This window comes from Prenolepis imparis, unplaced genomic scaffold (assembly GCF_030444845.1).
Source record: "Prenolepis imparis isolate NDT839.2.m4 unplaced genomic scaffold, iyPreImpa1.0 SCAF_5, whole genome shotgun sequence".
Classification (NCBI taxonomy): Eukaryota; Metazoa; Arthropoda; class Insecta; order Hymenoptera; family Formicidae; genus Prenolepis; species Prenolepis imparis.
The window spans coordinates 4,495,060-4,520,314 of record NW_028141163.1 but is presented as its reverse complement, the minus strand read 5'-3'; the positions used below and the strand labels follow the sequence as shown (position 1 = coordinate 4,520,314).

The 25,255-nt window shown below is 33.9% G+C and overlaps 7 protein-coding genes and 1 pseudogene across 8 annotated transcripts in view; 5 read left to right on the top strand and 3 right to left on the bottom strand.

Moving 5' to 3' along the window:
- LOC145936005 (rap guanine nucleotide exchange factor-like) overlaps positions 1-9,569 on the bottom strand; it is a 38,459-nt pseudogene extending 28,890 nt beyond the window's left edge. Inside the window, exon 1 of the transcript XR_014425311.1 lies at positions 9,243-9,569. The product of XR_014425311.1 is annotated as a rap guanine nucleotide exchange factor-like (transcript). The remainder of the gene's footprint in view (positions 1-9,242) is intronic.
- Positions 9,570-11,040: 1,471 nt separating this feature from the next.
- Usp39 (ubiquitin specific protease 39) lies at positions 11,041-13,606 on the bottom strand. Its single transcript, XM_083038629.1, has 9 exons — positions 13,432-13,606; positions 12,879-13,157; positions 12,611-12,786; positions 12,297-12,522; positions 11,941-12,227; positions 11,721-11,849; positions 11,590-11,651; positions 11,279-11,501; positions 11,041-11,158 (listed from the first exon to the last, which is right to left on the bottom strand). The coding sequence occupies exons 1-9, from the start codon at positions 13,568-13,570 to the stop codon at positions 11,096-11,098; spliced, it is 1,584 nt and encodes a 527-aa protein (XP_082894755.1). The 5' UTR covers positions 13,571-13,606; the 3' UTR covers positions 11,041-11,095.
- Positions 13,607-13,943: 337 nt separating this feature from the next.
- Smug (Single-strand-selective monofunctional uracil-DNA glycosylase) lies at positions 13,944-15,764 on the top strand. Its single transcript, XM_083038029.1, has 3 exons — positions 13,944-15,322; positions 15,381-15,530; positions 15,625-15,764. Exons 1-3 carry the CDS (start codon positions 14,630-14,632, stop codon positions 15,748-15,750), a joined length of 969 nt encoding a protein of 322 aa, XP_082894155.1. The 5' UTR covers positions 13,944-14,629; the 3' UTR covers positions 15,751-15,764.
- A 202-nt stretch (positions 15,765-15,966) lies between these two features.
- LOC145936134 (tRNA-specific adenosine-34 deaminase catalytic subunit ADAT2) lies at positions 15,967-16,675 on the top strand. The gene has a single exon (XM_083038030.1). It carries the CDS (start codon positions 15,976-15,978, stop codon positions 16,492-16,494), a length of 519 nt encoding a protein of 172 aa, XP_082894156.1. The 5' UTR covers positions 15,967-15,975; the 3' UTR covers positions 16,495-16,675.
- Positions 16,676-16,690: 15 nt separating this feature from the next.
- On the bottom strand, positions 16,691-19,102 carry Ttll15 (tubulin tyrosine ligase-like 15). The gene is made up of 4 exons (XM_083038028.1): positions 18,980-19,102; positions 17,406-18,580; positions 17,062-17,266; positions 16,691-16,991 (listed from the first exon to the last, which is right to left on the bottom strand). The coding sequence occupies exons 1-4, from the start codon at positions 19,019-19,021 to the stop codon at positions 16,893-16,895; spliced, it is 1,521 nt and encodes a 506-aa protein (XP_082894154.1). The 5' UTR covers positions 19,022-19,102; the 3' UTR covers positions 16,691-16,892.
- An 878-nt stretch (positions 19,103-19,980) lies between these two features.
- Rps29 (ribosomal protein S29) lies at positions 19,981-21,302 on the top strand. The gene is made up of 3 exons (XM_083038317.1): positions 19,981-20,141; positions 20,905-21,004; positions 21,121-21,302. Exons 1-3 carry the CDS (start codon positions 20,080-20,082, stop codon positions 21,127-21,129), a joined length of 171 nt encoding a protein of 56 aa, XP_082894443.1. The 5' UTR covers positions 19,981-20,079; the 3' UTR covers positions 21,130-21,302.
- A 313-nt stretch (positions 21,303-21,615) lies between these two features.
- On the top strand, positions 21,616-24,863 carry LOC145936270 (E3 ubiquitin-protein ligase PPP1R11-like). The gene is made up of 5 exons (XM_083038316.1): positions 21,616-21,821; positions 24,099-24,207; positions 24,291-24,446; positions 24,535-24,660; positions 24,741-24,863. Exons 1-4 carry the CDS (start codon positions 21,735-21,737, stop codon positions 24,558-24,560), a joined length of 378 nt encoding a protein of 125 aa, XP_082894442.1. The 5' UTR covers positions 21,616-21,734; the 3' UTR covers positions 24,561-24,660; positions 24,741-24,863.
- Positions 21,829-23,674, top strand: LOC145936267 (succinyl-CoA:glutarate CoA-transferase). Its single transcript, XM_083038310.1, has 2 exons — positions 21,829-23,212; positions 23,296-23,674. The coding sequence occupies exons 1-2, from the start codon at positions 22,130-22,132 to the stop codon at positions 23,524-23,526; spliced, it is 1,314 nt and encodes a 437-aa protein (XP_082894436.1). The 5' UTR covers positions 21,829-22,129; the 3' UTR covers positions 23,527-23,674.
- Positions 24,864-25,255: the final 392 nt, after the last annotated feature.

Here is a 25,255-nt window from a genome sequence, read left to right as displayed (position 1 = left end):
AGGACCTTTCGAAGGTGATGCAGTCCGAAGGTTGGCTCACTTCGCGCGTCTTTTTTTTTTTTTTTTTTTCTTTTTCCTTCTTGCTCCGATAAAATCGAGAATGAATCGCGATCTCGCGGCGCGTGACCGGCTGCGAATTTTAACTTATGTTAGCCCCATCACTTTTTACCGCTACTACTACCTCGCCTGTTCCAGAGAGTGCTCAACGATAGTAGTAGCGGCACAGAATTGTGCAACCACGGCTATTGTCTTTTGTGCGTGCCCTGCTACTTTCTGAAAGACGCATTAGACTTTCGACTTTGTCTTGCGCGCAGATCGTATTTCACAGCAATTATTAAGATACTTTATCCTGCTTTCTTGTGAAAATCTGTTTTTTTTTCTTTTTTCTTGAACATGACATCTTTTAATTTATACTTATATTTGTTCATAACAAAAATTAAAAAGTTGATAAAAAGAATTAAAGTATAATAATAATAATTTATGATATATAATATATTTATATGTACCATAATATCTAACAATAAGTTTCTAAATCACTAGCAACGCTAAGACTTAGGAAATTTTACACGATTTCTATAGTATATTCATTAATAAATTATTCCAAGTTTTATATTATTTATATTTTATTCAATTATTTGATTGCTACTACTGACTATTGATGTTGAACGCGATATTCAAATTAAGTCAAGTATAGCTGGGAATCATGGATCCACATGTACCGTTAAGCGTGATGCTAAATACCAGTGAAATTACCAGGTTTTATCTTACACAACGTGCTACACACTCGTTATATTAATGGGAAATCTTTCCCATGGAGTTTTAATAACGGCAAAAAAAGCAAAATTAGATGCATTGAATATTTTATAAAATTTCGATTCAGAGAGAGGTACTCATAATAAATTACCGAAAGATTTTAGCTCGAGATGAGACGCTGATATTACGAATAAATATTTGAGTGACGATAAGGCGACAATCTATACGTGCTAAACTTTCCATTGCGAAAACATTAACACAGAATTATTAATCAACACGAAATAGCGCATACAAATACCCCATTTGAAATAACGCCTATACGTGATTGCGTATAATGAGTATATCCTCAATAAATTAACTCGAATTGTGTCTTTTGTAAATTAACTCTTTGTAAATTGATTCAAATTGTACCCTTTGTGTAACGACAGAAAGAGAGATAGTATTAAACAATTAAAACAATAATTTGGAATCGTCTATATAAGAAAAGCACCGTAAAAATTTTAAAAAGTGATTCGACAAAATAAAAATAATCGCAAGTATCCAAGCAAAGTGTTTAAAATAATTGTATGTCATAAATTAAAAAAATAGCATTGTAATATTATACCTCTGTGAAGTTGGCATCTCATTTTTTAAAAAATCAATTTTTTTTGAAGTTCTGAGTGCACTCCGAAGAGTTCTATGTGAAGGCAAAAAATTTTAGTTTCGACGAAAAAAAATTTTTTTAAAGTTCCGGCAGTTCTGTTAACAGTTCTGGGTAGCACCTCACGAGTTCTATCAATAACTATTAATACTCGAAGCGCTAGGACCGATATATAAAAAGTTATCGCAAATTTTCTTATTTTGAATATTTAAAAAAAAAACTTTTTTTGTTATGGCAGTTCTGTTGAGAGTTCTGGGTAGCACCTCAAGAGTTCTAAAAGAAATCCTAATGACAAAATTAATTATTTTTAATACTTTTGATGTTATCGCTGATTTAAAGATTTCATTTTGTGAAGTTAGCACTCCCAAAATTCATCAGTTGTTTTTTTAGCTTAATTCGCCAGAACTATTTTTAAAATTAATAAGGAACTCTAGAACTCTTCGGGGTGCACTCAGAACTTCAAAAAAAAATTGATTTAAAAAAAAATGAGGTGCCAACTTCACAGAGGTTAACATTATTCATAAGTCATTGTTCATTACGCATCTATATTACTCGACTAATTGGCTATTAATAGTAAACATTAATTAATATTCAATTAGAGAAGATAATATCGCGGACCGTAGTATGCATTAACTATCACTATAAATCAATGTTGCTAATTTACGTAAATTCATTCAGCTCGTTATACGAAAAAGTCTCGTCGAAAGATCTACGGATATATATTTGCGGGGGTTTTCCGCAACACCCGAGGGACATTACGCTACCGGCGCATCGTGATGTAACACTGCGACTTTTCAGATCCCATTTTCGTCGAGGGTAATTTGCAAATACGCCGTCGTTTAAATAATCGTTTGCAAATATATGCAGTATTCGCGTATAGCGCGAACGAGGTTGAACATGTGCCACGCGTAGGATTGCCACCTTTACGCAACTTCGCCCAACAGCAGCATATAAAAGGATTTGAAGGTCGAAGTTTTAAGATACGAGAGTCCCTCGTAGAGAAGAAAACGCGAGACCCTTCTATTTTCAAAGTATCATACCGTGAGAGCCCACATTAGGAAACTTTACGTAACATTTTGTAGAACTTTTACGCGAAGCATGAAATTTTATATTGTTTTATCTTTAAATTACTTATTTGCGTAATTATGCAGTCGCGTTTTTATAATGAAATACAATAATCTATAATAATAATAGATAATAAATAGAATATAATGCATTTATTCGAGATCTCTAATATAAACGTTGTAAAAGAAATACGCGGTAAATAAAAGAGGCATGAATGAAAGAAAGGTCGGATCATTGATTTAATAATTGTCATGCCTCGCAGGGCTCTCTAACGTAACTGTCGCGGAACCATCTAAGAGACGCAGGTGTAACAGTTGAGGCGCGATTATGGTACCCGCGACAGGAAGAGAGAGTGAGACGAACGGCGAGGAAAGGAAGAAGATAAGGAAAGGAGAGGATATACATATAGATACGAGGAGGGAGATAACGGAAGAGGAAGAGGGGAAGCGCACGTTAAGACAGGTGGTGCGGATAATAACATCTAACGGAAAGCGCAGACTGTGGGTCACAATAGTTGCATTTACTGACAGTATAGCCATTTGGTCACCGCACTCTTCGCGAGTTAGCCTACTTCGAAAGTTACACGGTCGAACTTGAACGATTATCTAGCCTCGTAATAGATTTTATGCAAAGCAGAATTTTATTGCGAAACGCCATATACATATAAATAAGTCATTCGCAGTGCGAATCAGTCGGCAAAAAAATACTGTTACCTTCTTACTTGAATATTAATTCTTAATTGAAATACGATTTATATCGCGACCTACGCATTATACGATGTTTCGCAAACAGATAAATGAAATATTTATTTAATTTTAGAAGACAATATGAGACAAAAAATACTCTACTTTTCTTGGATATTCGAATCGCCACTAAAATAATATTTAAAAATTTGCAGAATTTATGTTGAAAAATCTTTACGAGAGAGAAAAAAGTACTTGACAATAACAAAAAATACTCGAAAAAAAAAAACGGTGTTGCTCATATACGTTGTTTCGCATTTATCATTCGCGCACTGTATCCCAATACGTTAATAAATTAAATTTATACTTGTGCGTTATGAAATATTATCGGTATCAAAACAACAGTAACCATGTATTACGTGACTGATGGCATTTGCCTGAAAGTCACTCGGTCTATTCCCCAGCCATTCATAAATATACAGCAACACGCGTACAGACATAAAATTCGCTTCCTACTTCTGTTTATCCGCGACAAGTATCGCAACAAAAAAAAAGACTCCACGCCATAAAAGGTTAATCGATCTGGTGCATTCATCGTTTCCCCACGGGACGCGATGACCATCTCCATTCATAAGTGCAACGAGCTACGATAAAATTCAATGTGCACTTAAGAGCGTAAACATCGCGAGCATGGCAACGAAACGGAAAAGATAATTGATCGAGAGGTTCCGTTTCTCGTTCGATGCAACGCATTCATTATTCTTAATACCACTGCTCATGGGAAATATTAGACAGCAAAAATTGTTATACAATTTAATAGCATAATTTTTCAAACTTTGCTCAAACTTTTCCGCGCGAGGACATTAAGCATTAATTTATTAATTAAATGTCACGCGAGAGAAGAATCGCGATCTCGAGATATCTTATGACATCGCTCACAATTTTTTTTTCTTATATATAGGAAAGAGACTATTTTATGTATGATATATATAAATATTTATTTATATCATATATACATATCTAATACGAGAAAACGGAATTCTCTCCACGGACCTCAATCGTTCTGACCTCATTATTGAATCGCTCAAACGATGCAAGTGCGAGATGCACACATTTCTCTCTGATTTCCCATTACCGCTACGCATAAATTTTCGTTCCTAATCTCTCAACGTCTTCTGCCATGAAACAGCAACGCAATCTTTTGCCTTTTTTTCTTCGCAAAAGAAATCTTCCCCCGTTAGTCTCTATACGTTCGTCTCTACGTGCGAGGTAATCGATCGCGAATGTAACGTTCAGAAAAAATGCACGCGTTCGCAGATGCATTTCAATTCGCGCATTTGCATTGATCCGAACCATCAGAAAACTAAAAGCAACAAAATTCGTCGAGCTTTATAAATCATGTTTATAAAACTGTCTCGACAAACATATGAATAATTACTATCAATTTTTATCTATCTAGCGAACAAAAATCTATACACGAACAGAATTTTCTCTTAGAATTTACCCTGAAAATCATGGTAATTATGGGACAATATGGTATCGAAAGAATTTTATGAAAATTTCTCTGATTAATATTTATCACAATAAAAATGATAATATCCTATCACAATAAAATATAAAACATATTTGATTAATTTTACTAAACTGCATGGCAAAATTATTCAAACATGTTTTATATTTTAACGTGTAGATATTATTATGTTTATTGTGATAAATATTAATCAGAGAAATTTTCATAAAATTCTTTCCATACCATATTGTCCCACGGTTACCATGATTTTCAGAATAAATTCTAAAAGAAAATTCTCTCTGTGTACGGGCTACATTTAAGTTTATTAAATTGGATGTATAACGTTGTTCACTTTCGAAAACATAAATAGACGTTCTCAACTTAAAGAAAAAAATTCAAAGCTCGTTAGATCTCGAAACCAAAAATATCAAAGTATTTTATGTATTACTTGTGTGATCTAGAATGACATACAACTCGACTTGTTTCTCTGCCAAGAAGAGCAATAGCTTTGGGATTTTCTGCAGCAGAAACGGGACGATTTCCCAAACATTCATAAAAAGAAAACAAGTATGTCAGCGCTGCTAAAGCGCATTTCATCTTTCAAGCGCATTTCATCTTTCTAAGGCAAATGAAAGCTCAAACAAATGGCAAAATGCCATGCATACATCAATATAAAATCGTATAAGAGTTACAGCATGTATTACGTGCTGCACAACTACGGGATTACTCGTCTTTCGGAATCGCGTGTGCATTGTGCGAAATTTCGCTCGGCGAGAGCGTTTCAATATTTATCAAACGTGAGGACGCCGAATAATCTCCGGGGACAGACTTGTGCACTCTCTGTACATCGTTGCTGCAATCTGCGCTTCTAAGCGTTTTACACCCGAATTGAACGCGTTTCCTCGAAATAACAAATACGGACTCGATAACACACAGCCTCGAGAGAAACTCTTTTCTTTTTCTACGTCTGCCGGCGAAGCACAGCAGCATTGTTTCCATCCCGTAGAGTGCATTACGTAAATGAGAATAGTACCTCGTGTGCATTGTATCTGATTCACGTGAGTCACGGCGACGATGTCATCTTTTCAACTCCTAATCACCGCGTAAAGTGCTCTCTTCTAACGCGCAAAGTGCGCGCATAGCGCAATTTATTTCCAGAGAAAATAAATTCAATAAACACATTTTTTTTATATATATTAAATTTTTTATATTAAATTTTTTTATTAAAAATGATAGCTAAACAAAATTTTTGAATAATTAATTAAACTTTTTTAACAAAACCGATAAAATTAAAGAAACATGTCAATAAATAACTTGTCAAAAGTATCGAGATTCTGTGATTCTTTGATAACCGTTTATATACATTTTACAATACTGATCTTCGCAAAAAAAAAAAAAAAGAACTGTATTCTTCGCCGAAATACAAATAATAATAATGAATATTGAGACCTCAATTCCAATCGCGAAAAGTTTCTGTTCCATAAACGATTGTCCTAGATTCGGAAATTTAAGGAAGAAAATTTACGCTTGTTTGTTCCAATCCGTGGATGGTTCTAGGTCATGTCGAAAAATTCAAAACGCCCACACATTAGATGAAATTCACGTTAAAATATTTCTCTCTCCGTTTTATCCCCGTTTTATTACGTATCTAGATAATGGAAATATGAATAAAAAGGGACAAATATTATCGGAATTTTATAAAATGCATTAAAAAATATTAAATATCTCTTTTATCTGAAGTACCAAACAATATTCGAATGCAAAATTTCTCTCGTTTAATTTTTTTATCGCAACATTTTACATATTATTATTTATATTATATTTAGTTTTATAATTTTCTTATATTATACGATAAGAGATATAAAATTGCCACAGTGATAAAAACATTGGATTTACTAATGCACCATAAGATTAAATGGAGCGGACTGTTCGGTCAAGTCGAGTATTCTCTTGGGAATTTTATTCTCGATTTCTTAGTATAGTGAGAATTTCTTGAGGATACGATAATCGAGCATCGCTATCAATTTCGTATTTGTCGCTTGAAAATCGCTTTCGAAAAGTAAGCGACTTTCAAGCGGCCTTAGCTGACATTAATCACCGATCAAGATATATTTGAATGCACATAATGTAAAAATTTCTATACAGAATGATGACTTGTATAAACCCAATATACGAAGATATCTCGCGACCTCGCGAGGTATCATCATCATCATATACAATTACAGATAGTCACATATGGACGTTATATGACTGGCGGTTGCCAATCTGCTATGCATAGATAGTTGCACTCTATTCGAGTAAGTTTCGCACTTTCTTGTTTTCCATTACCTTATTTATATTCATGCTTTATCATATTATATATTTCAGTTTCATATCTCACAAATTTTATGTCAACAATTAAATTAAGCTAAATGAACATCACCATATGTCACTAACGAAAAAAAATATTTAAACGATAAAAAAGTGTCAATTTCAATTTTCTGACATAAATAATTTTTATTTCTCTTATTATGTCTATCTTTTTATTTATCCATATTGTATCTAGAAAATATAAATTTCTCTTTGAGTATCTTCCTCTAGTAAAATCTTAGCAAGCAAGAGAGACACTTATCAGATAAGATTTGAAATTTGAAATTTTCTGGTAATAAAACATCGTTACATCTTAATTTATAATTAGTTAATAATTAACAATTGTAAACAGATTCAAGTGCTCCGAGAAAGAATAAATAAAAATATCACTTATCGACTTCAATGACTTAACAGCATTTATCGTTTATTTAATCAGGATTTCCATTAAATATTATATACGGGAGTGATTAATGATATCGTTGTTGTTAAAGTGTCTCTGTTAATTCCGTGAATGCCACATAAGACGAATCTTTATGTCGAACGTTTACGTAATTAAAGCTAATATACCGTACATTCGCGTCAAAATTAACCTTCAGAAACATTTCAGGATTATTTATTCGTGTTTGTATTCACCCAGAAAGCTCGCCTGATTCTTAATAGAGATTTCGTATCTTATAATTTTTTCACGAGCTCTATTTATTGTTAGATATAATTTATATCAGTTATAATTATTAATTCATTAAATAAACGACACATGTTCTGACAGAATTAATTTCTTTAATATATGTCCCACCCCATTAATGCGAAATAAGATCTTATTATATGCATATCCTATTATCAATCATTCGTATTAAAATTAATATTTTTCGACTGTATATTATTTTCTCTCATATGACTTTATTGTAATTTTATATTAATGTGGCAACAAATTAGTAAAAATGTCATGGATATCACGCATTATTGATATATGTCAAATAGATATTTAAATGGAAAGTAGCGGTATAAACAATATATGTATATACATATATGAATTATAAAAAATAATAAATTAATAAAAAAATTATTTATTAACTCATATACATATGTTGAATAAGAAAAATCTACTTAAATAAAATTATCTAATGTTATATAAGTTTATACTATTCTTGACGTAACTAACTTTCAATTTAGTCGTATTTGTATTCATGCTGCTTTTCAGTCAAATATCTATTTGACATTCGTATGATATCCATTTTTACCAATTTTTTTGTTATTGTTATAAAAAATATATAATATAAAATTAAACAATGCCGTTGAATTGCGTCAACAACAATGATAATATTCAGAATCACATATCATAAATAAAAACAATACCTATTATATAATAGTATAGCGTACTTTAAAGATTTATTGTTTCGTATATGGTAAATATTAATTTCGCCTTGAGTAATAATACGATGAAGGTGAAACAACAATTATTTCGCACAAGGAATAGAATAATAGAACTTTAGTTTCCAAGTATATCATAATTTTTACAAGACAAAATTGACTCGACGCCATATCGAGCGACAAATTATTCCATCTGAATAAGCTGTTAGATTTTCAAGCAACTATTTTTAAGCGATCAGAATATACAACAAAGTATAAAACATGCAACAAAATGTTTGTGAGATAAAACGCGATCTCTGTTTACGCGACACGCGACAATCGCGGGACGTTAGGAATCCAAAACTCGCGGAATCCTTCCGCGAGAGTCAACGCACCATCTCTCTCTTTCCTCTTCCCGCTCTCTTCTGTCTCCGGCAATAGCCCACCTTGTTCCTCCGCGACGACGACGACGACGATCATGCGATCGAACAGTTTTTTTCGAGCATCGCGGCGAAACAGGTATTCAACGTGGTGGGATAAGGAGCGGGTAGATGAATATATACTCATACGCGGATATATTGGCGCGACGTCGACGTCAAGTCGCAGCCAGGGTGACGGTGCCGCGCGAGAATAAACTGGGCGGTGAAAATTACAATCGGACGAGAGCCGGGCGCGGATGACAGCCAGGAAAGAGAGAGAGAGAGAGAGAGGAGTAGAAATTCGTTTAGAGACGACACCGATGAAGAACGCGACCGTTGCCACCGCGGGCAACGAATTTTCAAATCCGTCCCTCGCTTCTGCGAATTCGCGAAGAAGGTAATGCGAAACGGCCGTTCAAAATGTCGCTTTTCGTGTTATATATCGCGAGAATGTAACAGATTTATGTACCACTCACAGTTTACGGTCGAAATGTCCCCCACGTCGTCGAACCGGCGATAATCCAAGTAGATCCGAATAGACAGCGAAATCGGCAACGCAGGGACCAACAAACACACTCGCCAACACTCACTCACGCGAGCGAATTTCGCATCGATCGCGGCGATCTTTCTTTCGCGTGCGAATTTCGAGCAGAGCGGAGAGGATGTACACGTCCGAGAAATGGAAATCGCGCGGGGAATGCGACGCGCGCGCGCACGAAATATGTTCACTCGTACGATCGGAGATTCGGAGACTCGAGCGCAACAACTTCACTCCGCCGCGAACACCGACCGACTCAGCGATACGCTCGGAGACACGCTGCAACTTCTCGCCTCCCCGCCACCTAACCTAACCCGCCATTTTGTCTCCCTGCCACACGTCACCCCCCCCCCCCCCTCCATCACTTCACCTTCCACTACACTACTACTACTACTACTACACTACTTCGGCCCGCATTCCATTTGATGTTTTTAAGATTGGTAGTTAATATAGCGATTGGAGATTGCGCAATATATAAATATATAAATATATAAATAAAAATGAATAAAAATTTGACTCACATTTCGACTATTCTTCTCCGAATTCCTCGCTGGCCATTTTTCTGTTCTCGTAGAAGCTTCGAAACACTTTGCACTCGCGTTACTTCTTTCGTTCGCGACGCGCGGCGACGCCCGGGTTTTAGCTATTACATTTTCGACGCGTTTCGGTAAAACGCGAGAATCGCGAGAGCTTATTCGCGCGCGAAACCGATGCTCCATTTTAGCGCCGCCGCTTTTTCAAGGCCCTTGTCGGAGGGCCTTATCGAACGACGATGGCGACGATGGCGACGATGGCGACTTCTCTCGCGACGCACTTCAGAACGAGTCGCCGATATTCCCGAATTGACCATTACTGACTTGGAAACGCGCAAACGCCCTTGAAATACGACCGACAACGCCGAAAACCCGAAAAATGTTCGCGTCGAGAGCGTCCGGTAACATTCGCGATCCATCCTCGTAAACTCGCGTTCGCGAACTTTCGGTGGCTCGAGTCGGAGTCGAAACTGTGACGTCACGCGCTTTCACAGGAACGAACATGGTACGCGAGATTCACGAGCGACAAGATCAAGGATTGATCATCTAATCTCGCGCGTGCGATCGCGATCGCGATGTTGGTAAACGCGGGGCGATCAGATTTATATAATAATTAACGATACAATAATTAAGGACACTAATTAATCGCTCAAATTCGCAATTTCGCGGACCGGCGATAAACACGCGAACGTTGATCACGCACAATAAGTACAGCAGAGGGCAGCACTAGAGTGTGTTCGAAAATATACTGAGTTAGGGTGAAGCGCTCGATTGACCAATCAGGACGAAGAGATTCCCGGTCTCTGATTGGTCGGCCAAATTTTGCACTTTGACGGACAGATTTCCGAACGCAACTCTGAAGTTTCTTTTGACGTAGTGTAGCGCCGTATTTATGAATCGCTTGAGTTATTCGTTCTGTGAATAAATTACTTTATTTATCGAATTATTTAACGTTGCGTGTGTGTATTTATATTGTATTTATATTAATTGAAATATTCTATTTAAAACGAGAGTATTATTTCAATTTTTTTTTCCAATATTGAGAATGATTCAGTATATTATAATTTAATTTTATTAACTGGAAATTTTATAAAAAGTTTGTTAAAGAGAAATAGCATGAGGAAAATAGATTACTTTATTAGAAAACTATCGTAAGCTGTTTATGTGTAAAAATGTCAAGAAATTAAGACGACGATGTCTATATATACAAAATGTAAATTTTTTATTATTGTATTTCGAAATTTTCAGTTGAAACATATCATGTTTTCTTAGTTTTATTGTCACCATTTTCCATGTGCACATCTCTTCTTAATTCATATATCTTTAAAAAAAAGCATGATTATCTTAATTTATCACAAAAAAAAGTAGTTATTTTATAATATAGTTATTTTATAATAGTTATTTTATAATAGGAAAAAATAGACATTTTTGTCCAATTTACCTGTATATATGCTTCGGTGAGAGTAATCATTTGGGGCAAAATTTGAGTAACGTGTAAATCTTGCATTTCGTACCACTGACCAGTGGCTCTATGCAAAATATGGACTCGATACGTTCCTTGGCCAGGTTCACCATCGTGTACTATATTGGCTACTAGATCGTATGTTGTATATGGATGCTTAGCCTTTATTTCCGGTGTTAAAATATCTCCAAAATCAACATTTCTATAAATACAATCAAGAATTACAACTAAAGTATTATTAATAATTCTGATATATAAGTATATGTCATAAAATAAATGTATATACTCACTTAACGGGAAAATTTACAATTGTTGGATTTTTCTCAACAAAAAATGTATTTCTCGTGAATCTCTAAAATCAATTAAAAAATTACCAATTAACGTAACATATTCACTAGTAATACACATATAAGATACTTACTTTTATATAAAGTATAAGATAAGGCGGCAATTCGGTAATTTCAAATCTTTTCATGAAATTTTCCTTATAAGTCTTATACTCCTTCTCAGCAACGGCATTAAATTTGTTTAACAGTGTGTATAGATTTACCTACATAAATAAAAATTTGATATTATATTATTGATAGTTATATATCTAAATTGTTAATTATGTAATCAATATTCGTGAATATAATACTGACCTGTGGAATAATATTCTCTGTGAATTGATCTTTGAATAACGGAGGTGGCGGAAGATCACAAGTAAGATATAAAAATGGACTTTCCGTCACAGTTTCGCCATACTCCACTGTGTGCAACAATTCACTTCTTTGGCTTTCTTCTAGTTCCAATGGCGGTATTTTCCGCGTATATATCCGCATATGCCCCAAAAATGTTTTATAAATAATACTTGAATCACGCTTTTTAGTACCATTTAGTGCCAAATGAAGAGCATTTAAGAACCATGATAAAAAGTCCACCGGATCACCTAAATAACGTCTCATTATTAAGTATATCTTTGAAATTAAAATATACAATGAAGAAATTTAGTACGTACCTTGTTCTGTGAATTGAAATCTTTTTTTACTCCATAAAACTACAGCCTGCAGCATCTCATGAGGACTCACATGTGCCTTGAAATTACGTGGATTCCATAATTTGCGCATAAGCTCTCCAAATCTTTGTACCAAAAGATAAGATGAATCACCAGGTGGTCTTCTTACATGAGAATAATTAGATTCTCTTAAAAAAAAATCTCTCAAAGGTGTAACATGTGAAAGCGCCTGCAAAACATTTGCGATACATTTATTTATATATTTTTTTAAATAATAAATATATATATATATTCTTTTATTTATATAAATAAATTACTTGTAAAATGACATTGCAATAATCATTTGCTTTTATATTATTCAATCCCACTATGCCTGGTGAATACATAGAGCCATCAATTGCTCTACTCTGTTTGTCACTCTTATCTAATTGGGCTATTTGTGCTTTGTCAAAAGTTGGATATAATACATATTTGATATCATCCAAAGATGAATCTAATAAAAATTAAAACATTAAAATATTAACTTTTATTAAATTTTACTTGGTGAAAGGAAAGTATATGCAAAAATAATATGCATTTACTTACCCACAATTTCATAATTATCTGGTAAACAATAAAACTTTAATGTATGTAGATTGAGAAACACATGATGACTCTCCGCTACACTATGTGTGTAAGCATGCGTATTAGTTCCCCTGCCTTGAAAATATTTGCCACAAACCAGACAGGCATATACATTGATCCTTGACAGCGACACAGAGCATAATTTTTCAAAGTCAAAATCTAAAAATTGTCGATTAATCGTGTCCAAATATGGACACAATCGTGGTGTATCTGACTTTATTTTTGTATGTTTTGCATTCTCTGTAACAAAAAGAAATATAATTTGAAGATAATATTTTAAGTTATAATTCAAACATAGACTATGCAACAATGGTAAATATAATAATATATCGACATTTATATAAATAAATATTAAATACACTATACTTATCAAAAAACTTGCAAAAAAATTATAATACACCAAATGTTATCTAACCTCAAACTGTTTTTTTTTTCCCTTTTACGTTTTATTAAATCGCAATGTACATCTATTGATTTAAAGCATCACTAATATTATATATAAATATGTACTTACTTTCCGTTTCATTATCCGAATCACTCCCAATGTCAACCAACTTCCGTTTTCCTTGCGTACCAGACGCCATTTTTTTGATTACATATAAATAATAGAGTGCGTTCGAAAATTCTACTCGTAAAGTAAAGTAGCTTTCCATTGACCAATCAGAACAAAAGGGGGTTTTGATTGGTCAATCAAAGGCTTCGAAACATTCATAATAACAAATGGAATGCATCCTGAAACCAATGTTGTCAATTTCAGGTCGCGCGTCGCGCAACACGGCAGCAGGGTTGCGTTCGGAAACGTCACCGAGTACATTCCCTCTCTTTCTATATCATTTCTCTCTCAGTGACGTTTCCGAACGCAACCCAGCGTGGCGGGGGCGTTGGGGGGGCGTGGTGGGGGCCGACGCGCCGCGCGCATCACCCCACCCCACCCCCACCCCAAACTTGCCGCGCTCCCCACTCCGCGCACCGAATTCCAACGCGCCGCGCACCGCGCACATCGACATCGACATCGCCATCGCATCGACACGCGCTCTCTCTCTCCCCTCTCCCGCTCCGTGTTGCGCGCAGTGATTTGCGCGACTTGAAATTGGCAACACTGGGTTAGATGTATACATATGCACGTGGTTCATTGTTTCAAATGTACTTTTTTACACTTTTTGTACTTTTAAACTGAAATAGATTTAAAGAGAAGAAGAAAGAAAGAAATAAAGTATAGAATATAGAAGTATACATGTGTCTGTATAACTGACAGAAAAAGACAGAGTAAGTATGCGCTTTTCTTTATATACCTGTGCAACGGAATATTCTCGGAAATATTCGGATGCGTTTCGCCGGTTCTCGACGATATTAGAATCACACATACACAAATAAGCTCTGCGTTCTGCCTTGCATATGCAATAATTGTGGTTTTATCAATCTGATTAAATCGAATCGCAACACTCTGATGATGCAAAATTAATTTACAAAAAAAGTGCAGTTACTACCGTTTTATTTCAATGAAAAACATGATCTTGCATTGATGCATCTACATATGAAGAAACACTGCTTGATGTTGTGTTTTATATCTTTAAATTAGCGTATATTGCTTATAAAATACATATAAATTCAATGATATAAAAGTTTCTGTTGTTTTAAGGAGAAAATTATATATTTCATAATAACCCATTTAAATATTTCAAGTCTATATATTAGACTGTCTGAAAGTAACAATGTCTCATGCGAAGAGAACCAGAGTAGAAAACGATGATTTACCAAATGCGAAAAAGCTAAAACAATCAGATGCAGATATATTTGATTTTCTAAAAAGAACTTTCAGTTTTCGAAGTACAAAGAAGAATGAAGATGCGATTGAACATTCATCTACAGTACTTGCATCCACTTCCGATACAGAAAAAAATATAATTGAACATGCTCCCGTAACACTTGGATCAATTTCTGATAAATTATTGTCAATTGAACAAGAGCTTTGTACTAAATTACAAGATGTTACTTTTCCATCATCAGTGCAATATATTTACAATCCGCTTGAATATGCATTTGAAACACATGCCATGTATGTACGTAAGTACTGCACTGGCGAAAAGAAAATTTTATTTCTCGGCATGAATCCTGGACCATGGGGCATGTCGCAAACCGGCGTGCCATTTGGAGAAATCAGCATGGTGCGCAATTGGTTAAAAATTTTCGGTCCTGTGAGAAGTCCATCAAAAGAACATCCTGATAGAAAAGTTACAGGATTCGAATGTACACGTAGCGAAATTAGTGGGCTAAGATTATGGGGTCTCTTTCGAGATTTATGCGGAAGTCCGGAAAACTTTTTTCAATATGCATACATGCACAATTATTGCCCACTTGCATTCATGGATGCCAGAGCTCGAAACATCACACCCGCAGAATTAAAGGCAATATTTATCCCATTACATTCCTTTCTTTTTATGCTGAACTATCTGTATTTTTCAGGGGGAAGGACAAAGAATTTTACATGAGGCATGCGACAAATCCTTGATAGATATAATAAAACTCTTGAAAATCGAGATTGTCGTTGGTATTGGCAATTATGCTGAAAAAAGAGCACAGATTGCAGTTAAAACAGGAGGTCTTTCAGTACAGGTAATGTACATATTTATATAACATTACATAATGATATCCTTAATATATATCCATAATAAATCAAGATTTATTAATTTTTATATGATTGTTTTAGGTAATGGTTCTGCGACATCCTAGTCCAAGAGCTGTAGGTAATCAAAATTGGAATGAAATAGCTTTGAAGCGATTAGACGAGTTGGGGTTGCTCAAATTTTTTGAAAAAGCAAGTACTACTGTTTAAATTCTCTTTCGCACAAGGTACAATCATTATTTTTATACATAAGATATAAACTTCAGACTGACAAATTCTTTTTACTTCTTAAGACAATATTTACATTATTCGCAAAAGGTATAAAAAAAAACTCCAAAATATTAATAATTTTATAAAACTAGCATACAACGTAGTTCTAAAAGTATCTCTATTTCATATTATCGACATGTAATACAATATTTAATATCATTTGTCATGGATACTTTGGCATGGATGGACGTTGCATTACAAAAAGCTGAGGAATCTTTAAAAGCTGGTGAAGTCCCTGTTGGTTGTTTATTTATATATAATAATGAGATAATTGCAACTGGCAATAACACAGTAAATGAAACTTGTAATGCAACTCGCCATGCAGAGATAAATTGTATCGACCAGGTTTTAAAGTTTTGTAAAGAGAAATGCGTGGAGTATAAAACGGTCTTTCGTAATCTAGATGTAATTGTCACGGTAGAACCGTGCATAATGTGTATGTCGGCACTACTTCAACTACAAGTACACAGTATTGTATATGGTTGTGCGAATGATCGATTTGGCGGTTGCGTCAGTGTTCTCGAAGTATCGAAATTTTACGATCAAAAAGTAATGATACAAGGAAATGTTAAAAGTGAGGAGGCTATGAGATTGCTTAAAGACTTTTACAAGGGGATGAATCCAAACGCGCCTGAATCAAAAGTTAAAAGAAGGAAAGAAACTTTGTTAACAGAGAGTAAATAATCTTTTCACACACATTTAATATCTTCTATTTCTGAATTTATGTGGAACATTTTTTTACATTTATAATTTAGTATTACATGAATATAAAATTTATTTTCATTTTTTTGATAATTGTTTTAATACACTGGTATAGCATAGAATAACTTTTTATAAAGTCTTTTTTTATAGTCTTTATACTTTACATATGTATATATAATGTACAGTATAATAGAAACAATAGTAGTAAATTCCAATTTTATTTCTTGCGCATTATTATGTTCTTGTTGAACAGTTTTTCATTTAATGTTCCTACTTATTGTTAGTGAATACTATATATATATATATACAGTTTTATATATCTGAAATAAATATTCATGTATAATACTTACAAAATAGGCTTCTAACTTTATCATATGATGTCAACTGCACCACATTTTATCCAATTCGCACTTTCCTTGGTACCATCTAATGAGTAATTGATTTCTCAGTGTATAATTTTTTAGTGCCATGTCCCTTGTCTGCAAAAAGATACATTCTTCATTAGAAGTAAAGTTATTTTTAAAAAAACAACATTCTTCCGCAACTTACAATCGGAGGTGGAAAGATTCTTTGAAAATCCATCTGATTCTGGTGTTCAAGATAACTCTGCGACAAAATAAGCTTTGTTTCCAGTGTATAGCACGGTCTACACAATTGGCATTCTATGTGAAAGCAATCCTCGCATTTCTTGCAGAGCTCTGGTAGCACCACGATGTTTTTGTTCGCTACCTCCATTTCTTCCTCTGCTTTATTTCTATAATGTTAATAATTTAAATATCTTTTATGCGAATAATTCCACTCTATATTTTCAGGCACACAATTTCGAGACACGAAACTCTCCTGTACGCACTTTTAAGTGCATGTAAATCTCTATACCTGTGTGCTATACTTACCTAGTCTTCAAGGATCCTCTTCTGATTCTCTTGCCGATACCGATCAGCGCAAACGTATTGAATATGACTTGCTCGTAGAGCAATTGATTCGGTGGATAATGCGCAGAAGACAGATTCGGGGACATGTTCGCCTCCATCATGTAAACATTCAAGTCTTCATCGAGAGCCAGATCGCACCTCACGAGCTCGAAGAAGTTCCTGCCGTTGCCAAAGCGTTTGGAGACTTCTCTGATTTGCGTCTCCTTCATCAAGACGACTTCTCGGATAGCGTCGTACACTCGCTCCCACATCTCATACGGATTCTTTCCGCGTTCTTTAACATACGCGTCGAACGAATCTTTCATCGAGAATCCGAGTTCGGTGTAGTATCTCTTCAAGGACGGTACGTTCCAAATCGGTAGATAATCGTCGCCGACTACGTACTTGTCTAAGATTTCTGGATCGAAAGGATAATATTTCACCGGACAGAAGCGGAAGAGCACGTCGCCTCTGTAGGCGTATAGCCGCAACGGATCTACGGACGTGATGACAACGTACACGCCGATGTCGAACTTGTAGCCGTCCACGAGGAACGGCCGTTCGATGAACTCTTGGACGAACATACCATCGGTGAAGTTAGCGTCATCGTTGCCGCGAATGCGGATGCCTCGATGATCGTTCGATTTCTGTACAAACTGCTTCGCGGGATTTGACTTGGCGTAGTCGAGGAAGGCTTGCCGATCCTCGGGTATCTTGAACGCCGCTGGTATATATCGCCCGCCACGTGACGTCGACAGATCCACCTTGTTCGTGATGTAGCCGCAACCGGGGAAATGGTTGACCCGCTGATGCTCCCGCAGTTTACCTAAACTCGCCGACATCACGCGAAACGGATAATCGTGGGCCCACAATAGATCCCAGTCAGATTTGTTATCGCTCTCTTGGAAACCAAGTCGTTGGAGTACCGCGTATACATGCTTCAAGTAACCGGTGTCGTTGCTCTTGGCGTAGATCCAGAATTTAGGTCGATCCTCGTTTATTGTCACTGGTCTTTCAAATAGATGCCCCGAGTATGTTTGATAGATAAAAAATATACCGTAAAGGATCAATGGGCCCGCTACAGAAGATAGAATAATCCTTAGAATTATCTTAATCTTCAAATTCATGATTTGTTTTCCTATAATGCATTGAGTTTCCTGTAACAGCGTTGTCGGTCGTCATAATTATTAAATTAAATTGATTAAAGATGAATGAATGGCAAAAATAGAAAATATAATTAAATACTTTATCATTTTTTAAATTATAATTTTTATTAAATTAATTTAATAAAAATCAAAGAGATGAAGTATTTAATTCTATTTCTATTTTTTTTTCATCTTTAATCAGATTTAATAAATTTATATACATATATATATTCTTAAATTTCTGTATATCTCTAAATGAAGAGAAACTGAGAGATTTAAATTATTATTAAGACTTCAGTTAATTTATTAGATTCCATCTCAAACGCCTTAATGAATTATTACGCCACTTATCAAGTTATAATTCATTATAGTAATGAAAATAACTTTTAAATATCCTTTTATATTTTGTACCTTTTCATTCTCCTTTCTGTCGTCTGTCTTTTCGTCTGACATGGTAATTTTGATTTAAACGTGACTAGAGTTAACTCAACCGTACAGTCCACAGTACTTTTGAACAATGCAAAGCATCATGTGAAAGTACCGTTATTGTAACTTATCCCCGCTTCATCGACGGTCTTCCACGTGGATAGGGATAAGACCGCCTTCCAGTCTTTGGAAAGAAAACCGGTTTCTCTTTGTACGATTATAATCTACATTGCGGATTATGACATTCATAATTACCGACAGAAATGAATACAATAAACAAACTTTTATCATGACAATGATGACAATATTAAACACAAAATAACATAAAGAATTGCAAACTACATGTGTGGATGAATGTACAATCAGAAAATTATTTTTAAATTAAATATTTAATTTTGATTTATATATCATTATATATAATATATATATATATATATATATATATATAATGATATATAATAATATTATATATAATATATTATAAATTTAATTTGTGTTATTAATTATATACTATAACAATCCAATATAATATAATATACATAATTGATTTTTTAGAGTTTTATATAATTTATGATTATATATTCTTATCCATATAAATTTTGTATTATATAAGATAATTTAAAATATTTAAAGTAATTAATGTGAATCTAATTTATTATATTTCCTAATTTCATGTTTTACATATTTTATTTAAAAAAATTTTAAATTTTATTAAATATTTATTCGAAATAAAGTTTATTTTTTGTAACATATATAAATGTTCGCTTCTACGATAAAAAAATTGTTATTTAATTATTTTGCTAGGGGTAATAGTGCATACTAATATAGCATTTCATATATATCTCATTAACATAGTAAATAATAACGTATAAAAAATTTATTTATATACACTCGAATTGTGTCTAAACACGAGCTGTCGAAAAAGTAGTCACGTGATTTAATTTTGGCGCCGCATAGTGGAATTTATTCATAATTCCGCTTCCGCCCTTCCGCTTTTCCGCGTCTTGTTTCTTGTTCTTTACGTTCGCCGAGTCGTTCCAAGCAGGTCAGAGTGTGTAAAGAGATAGATAAAAACACGTGCAGACATGGGTTTCCAGAATATTTGGTACTCGCATCCACGAAAATACGGTCAAGGATCAAGATCCTGGTCAGTAGAACATTCTTTCCGTTTCGTTTGCTTTTATTAACGATTAATTTATGTGATACGCAATAGTTGAGCGATCACATGGCGATCACCGCGAATGTCCATTTAGTCATGAAAATTTGATTTAATGCGAGAAATTTTATAGAGTAATTGAAATCCGAAGTAATTTCAATATATTTATGTATCGATGTTAATTATTAAAATTGCTTTTATAAGAATATGTCTGTGAATATGTATGCTAACCTCAAAAAAAAAAAGTCGCATTGAAGTTATTTTACTTAATATTTTGTTTGCTTTACATGTTTTTTACACATTTTTCCTCTCACTTTCTGTAGTTAAGTTAATAAATTGTAAAAGGTAACAAAATTAGTCGACCAAACTAGCAAGAAATATATTTATTTGAAAATCACGACGTTTCGACCATGTGGTTGTGGTCCTTATCAAGTGACAATAAATTTCGTGTATTCCGTCGAAATTTATTGTCACTTGATAAGGACCGCAACCACATGGTCGAAACGTCGTGATTTTCAAATAAATATATTTCTTGCTAGTTTGGTCGACTAATTTTGTTACCTTTTATTTTTTCTTCGACTAGCGACTCAAAAGTATTTTAATTATTATTTAATAAATTGTTTTTTAAATTGTTAGAAGTTTAGAAGATACAGTTCAACAAATAGATTTAATATTAATTGTAATATATATATGTAATATATATATATATAAATGTACATACACTGTGTTTTAAACGAAATTGGTTTTATTGTAGCCGTGCCTGTGCGAATAGACATGGGCTTATTCGCAAATATGGCCTGAACATCTGCCGGCAGTGCTTCAGAGAATATGCCGCTGATATTGGTTTCAAGAAGGTAAATATCCGTCGACACTTTTAATATAGTATAAAATACTTGTCGATTATTATCTTATTATATTATAAGAAAGAAAAATAATGCAGTTAAGTAATATCTTCTTTTTTGTTTTACAGCTGGATTAAATACAACATAGAAATAGTTAAAGCAATTGAATCAATTACACCTACGATTTCAACATCAGCACTATTTTGGAATTACATTGACGGTTGGAAACAAATACAATGCTATTGTAACGATTGGTATATCCAGCACTCCATGCAATGCTCTTAAAATAAACACCCTTATGTTCTTGTAATCTCCTGTGTTTTGACACCTATTTATTCTTTTAAGTAAATAATTTTTCTTTATGAATGTGTAAGAGCTTGAAAAACAATCTGTTATTGAAAAGTGCCATAACAGAATGAAGTTTATTATAGAGAGAGAGAGAGGGGGGAAGATTGCATATATATATATATATATATATAATTTATTCGAAATTTAGTATTCTTCCCAATTTAAGTATCCTTTTCAAAAATTAAAATTAGCCGCAAAATCTTGCTAAAAATTGAGATTGCAAATTGGAAAAAAAAAGGATGAATTTTGTAATTCGCGATTGCAGTACATAAAAAAAAAAAAAATATTGGCAGCACTGCAGCGATGGCGAAAATTCACATGGGTTACGTTTGACGCTGCAGTATTATCGTGCGTGTCCCTCGTCGGAAAAAATAACGCGGATCAACTGCGACACATGGAGAGGACAATGTCGGAGCAAGCGGCTATACAAACGCAAACGGAAACCATCTCCGAGGCGGATGGCACCGACTCCGGATCGCAGGTATGCACGTTCATTATTACATCCTCATTTACGTATGTGACGTTTATTACTCTGTCGAGGCGGGGATGGTGAAGAATCGTCGACAGTGACGTTATTTACAGAATGCAAATAATTATTGCTCTTATCGCTTCTTGTCACGCTTTAATATCCCCTCCAACGCGATTCAGCATCGTTGGAGTACAAACATTTTTAATAATTGTAAAAAAGTACAACACTACTCTTGTCTACCGCGATATAATTAAATTATTCTTACGACACGACAAGGTTATAGAAATTATTTCTAGCTTCGTGCTTTACAAGTGTCAACGATGATGCGTAACGTGTTTACGGTTTTCTCGCGAAAGCTCGCGGCGAGCGAGAGATTTTTGACAAGTGAATGCAATTTGAAGAAGTGCGAACGTGAGTTCTGTCAAAGGGTCACCGAGCACGACCGTTCACCGTTGAACGGGATACGAGTTCTGGATCTGACACGGATCGTCGCCGGCCCTTACTGCACGATGATCCTGGGAGATCTCGGTGCAGAGATCCTGAAGATCGAGCGACCTGGCAGCGGAGATGAGGCGCGCAAGTGGGGTCCACCGTTCTTCGAAGGAACGCAGGAATCGACCTACTTCATGAGCGTGAATAGAAATAAGAAGAGCGTTTGTATCGATCTGAAGAGAGGTAAAGATATCATCTACGATCTGGCGCGAACCTGCGATGTCTTGGTGGAAAATTACGTACCGGGAAAGCTGAACAGCATAGGCTTAGGATACGAAGACGTAGCCAAGGTAGCCCCACGTCTTATATATTGCTCGTTAACTGGCTACGGATCCAGGGGACCTTACGCAAATAGACCTGGCTACGACGTTATCGCTGCTTCTCTAGGTGGACTTTTGCACATTACTGGCCCCAAAGACGGACCACCATGCAAGGTCGGTGTAGCAATGACAGATTTAGCGATGGGATTATATGCTCATGGAGCGATTATGGCGGCTTTGCTGCAAAGATCCAAAATAAATCAAGGCCAGTGGATACAATGTGATCTTTTGTCGACTCAAGTTGCCAGCTTGATCAATATCGCTTCAAATTACTTGAATGGAAATAAGGAAGCGACAAGATGGGGATCTGAACATGAGAGCATAGTTCCTTACGAAGCTTTCCCGACGAAAGATGGATATATGACAGTTGGAGCAGGCAGTGATTTGCAATTTTTAGAGTTAATTAAAAGATTACAATTACCAGAACTCATTAATAATAATAAATTTAAAAATAATACTGCTAGAGTTAAGAATAGAACGGAATTACTTCAAATTCTTAGAGATGTATTTAAGAGGAAAGAAAATCAAGATTGGTCTGTGATATTTGAAGGTGCTTCATTTCCTTATGGAGCAGTCAACACTATAAAAGAGGTAAATGAATTAATTGCAAATAGTTTTGATTATTTACAATACTGTAAAATTGCACCCTTTTAAACTTGGCATATCATTTTCAGGTGTTTGATGATCCCCATGTAAAACATACAAAATTGGTTCAAGAGTTAGAGCATCCAGTTACAGGTAAAGTGAAACTTGTCGGGCCACCTGTGACATATAGCTATGCCACCAACATAGTGAGATCATCACCACCAATGTTGGGACAACATACATCAGAAGTTTTAAGAAATATATTAAAATATTCAGATGATAAAATAGAAAATTTAATAGCACAAAAAATTGTGCAATAATTAATGAACATGTATTTAATTTTTTCTATGCAGTTTTATATGTAACACTCAATAAATTTAGATTTTAAAATAATGTTTGAAGAAAGTAACTCTGCTTTGTATGCTAATTTTTTATACGTCATTATATATAGTCATTATATTGTCTCTCGGATAATACATTTTACAAATTTTAGTTTTACAATAAAATATGATTTCTAGAAAGTAGTTTCAAAATGAAAAACATCTTGATTTTTATATCAAAGATGTCATTAATATATTGTAATAGTATATATTTTATAGTGTATATATATATTTTATTAAAATTTATATAAAAAAATATAATGATTTACAGTAAGAATTGTATTGTATATAATTTACATTTTATAAATATTATTTGTATGTATATGTGCCAAACTTAGCATAAAAATATAATAAATAAAAAAATATTAAATTTTTGAGTATATTCTTTTATTCATTTTTTATAATAAATGTTTTTCAATTATTGTGATAAATTTTTTTGTGATTACTACATGTAATTTAAAGTGTGATTAACTTTATTATAATAATAAAATTTTCATAATTTTGTTTTATAGGATGTGCCTACTGTACGATTACGTTTACGAAAACCGAAATCGAGCAAAAAGGTACAATGGACTGAAGGGACTGTTGATAATGAACATCTAAATAAGAAAAAATCAAAATGTAAATATTTATTTGCATAAAATTTTCTGGATTCTCTTTTATTCGATGTGTAAAAAAAATTATATGATCTTTTTTAATGACAGGTTGTTGTATTTATGAGAAACCAAAAACTTTTGGTGAAAGTAGTTCCGAAGATAGCGATGACGAATGTGAACATTGTCATGGACATAAGGATGCTCATAAGAAAGTCTTACCTAAAACTGGAAATACCCCTCAAGATGGGATGTCATCTCATCCTGGTAATTTTTTACAATTAATTTAGTAATAGCATTAATTACTTAATTACTAATGCAGTTTTATCTCACGTTGTGTTTGCTTTGCTTACAGAACCGATTGCGACAGGTTCAACATAAATATACCCATATATCCATTGACAACTTTGCTAAATGGAAAATAAATTCCTTTATGTTGTTTCTCGAATCAGCATCATACAAAAGAAATGGCGGATTGTAGGTAAGTGATTGTAACATATAAGCAGAAAAATAAAATTAAGCAATACAATGATTTTTTCAATCATATTACAATCCTTTTAGGTGTGCAAACTTTAAGTATGATTCTGCACTAATGTGGCATTTTGATTATAATGCTTTAACAATATCACACGGAAGAATATGCAATGTTGTTCAAATTGTTAATTCTTACGTAGATCGTATGTGGTATGTCATGAGAATAGTAAATCATTGAATATTCTCTAAAAAATAATAATCATCATTCCTTATATGTTTACATCCGAATCAATGTCACTTTTTTCATATGTACTATTTGCTAATAGCTTTAGATTTTATGTTAAAAGAAAATATATATTACTTGTTAATCTGTGACTTTTATTAACATTCCACATTTAAAAAATTATAACATTGATTCTTTTTATATATATTTCATAATTGCTAAATCAAATTTCAACTCATAACAAGAACATTGGAAATATTTCCAAATTTGTTTGTTTTTGTAGAAGATTTATTATATTACATTTATAATTTTACATTGTAATTGTACAACATACAAGATCAAAAAATGAAACGTATGAAAAAAAAAAGATACAAAATAG

What these genes read in the sequence shown, in the direction of transcription:
- LOC145936270 (XM_083038316.1), top strand. Translation starts at nt 21,735, where the DNA reads ATGGAGAGGACAATGTCGGAGCAAGCGGCTATACAAACGCAAACGGAA. An exon ending in GCACCGACTCCGGATCGCAG is followed by an intron (nt 21,822 to 24,098) that starts GTATGCACGTTC and finishes TTTGTTTTATAG; the next exon opens with GATGTGCCTACTGTACGATT. An exon ending in AAATAAGAAAAAATCAAAAT is followed by an intron (nt 24,208 to 24,290) that starts GTAAATATTTAT and finishes TTTTAATGACAG; the next exon opens with GTTGTTGTATTTATGAGAAA.
- LOC145936267 (XM_083038310.1), top strand. Translation starts at nt 22,130, where the DNA reads ATGATGCGTAACGTGTTTACGGTTTTCTCGCGAAAGCTCGCGGCGAGC. An exon ending in CAGTCAACACTATAAAAGAG is followed by an intron (nt 23,213 to 23,295) that starts GTAAATGAATTA and finishes TATCATTTTCAG; the next exon opens with GTGTTTGATGATCCCCATGT.
- Usp39 (XM_083038629.1), bottom strand. Translation starts at nt 13,570, where the DNA reads ATGGAAAGCTACTTTACTTTACGAGTAGAATTTTCGAACGCACTCTAT. An exon ending in TTCGGATAATGAAACGGAAA is followed by an intron (nt 13,158 to 13,431) that starts GTAAGTACATAT and finishes TTTTTGTTACAG; the next exon opens with AGAATGCAAAACATACAAAA. An exon ending in ATTGTAAATTTTCCCGTTAA is followed by an intron (nt 11,502 to 11,589) that starts GTGAGTATATAC and finishes TTGTATTTATAG; the next exon opens with AAATGTTGATTTTGGAGATA.
- Smug (XM_083038029.1), top strand. Translation starts at nt 14,630, where the DNA reads ATGTCTCATGCGAAGAGAACCAGAGTAGAAAACGATGATTTACCAAAT. An exon ending in TCACACCCGCAGAATTAAAG is followed by an intron (nt 15,323 to 15,380) that starts GCAATATTTATC and finishes TGTATTTTTCAG; the next exon opens with GGGGAAGGACAAAGAATTTT. An exon ending in CAGGAGGTCTTTCAGTACAG is followed by an intron (nt 15,531 to 15,624) that starts GTAATGTACATA and finishes TGATTGTTTTAG; the next exon opens with GTAATGGTTCTGCGACATCC.
- LOC145936134 (XM_083038030.1), top strand. Translation starts at nt 15,976, where the DNA reads ATGGATACTTTGGCATGGATGGACGTTGCATTACAAAAAGCTGAGGAA.
- Ttll15 (XM_083038028.1), bottom strand. Translation starts at nt 19,021, where the DNA reads ATGTCAGACGAAAAGACAGACGACAGAAAGGAGAATGAAAAG. An exon ending in AGAGGATCCTTGAAGACTAG is followed by an intron (nt 17,267 to 17,405) that starts GTAAGTATAGCA and finishes TTAACATTATAG; the next exon opens with AAATAAAGCAGAGGAAGAAA. An exon ending in GAATCTTTCCACCTCCGATT is followed by an intron (nt 16,992 to 17,061) that starts GTAAGTTGCGGA and finishes ATCTTTTTGCAG; the next exon opens with ACAAGGGACATGGCACTAAA.
- Rps29 (XM_083038317.1), top strand. Translation starts at nt 20,080, where the DNA reads ATGGGTTTCCAGAATATTTGGTACTCGCATCCACGAAAATACGGTCAA. An exon ending in GGTCAAGGATCAAGATCCTG is followed by an intron (nt 20,142 to 20,904) that starts GTCAGTAGAACA and finishes GTTTTATTGTAG; the next exon opens with CCGTGCCTGTGCGAATAGAC.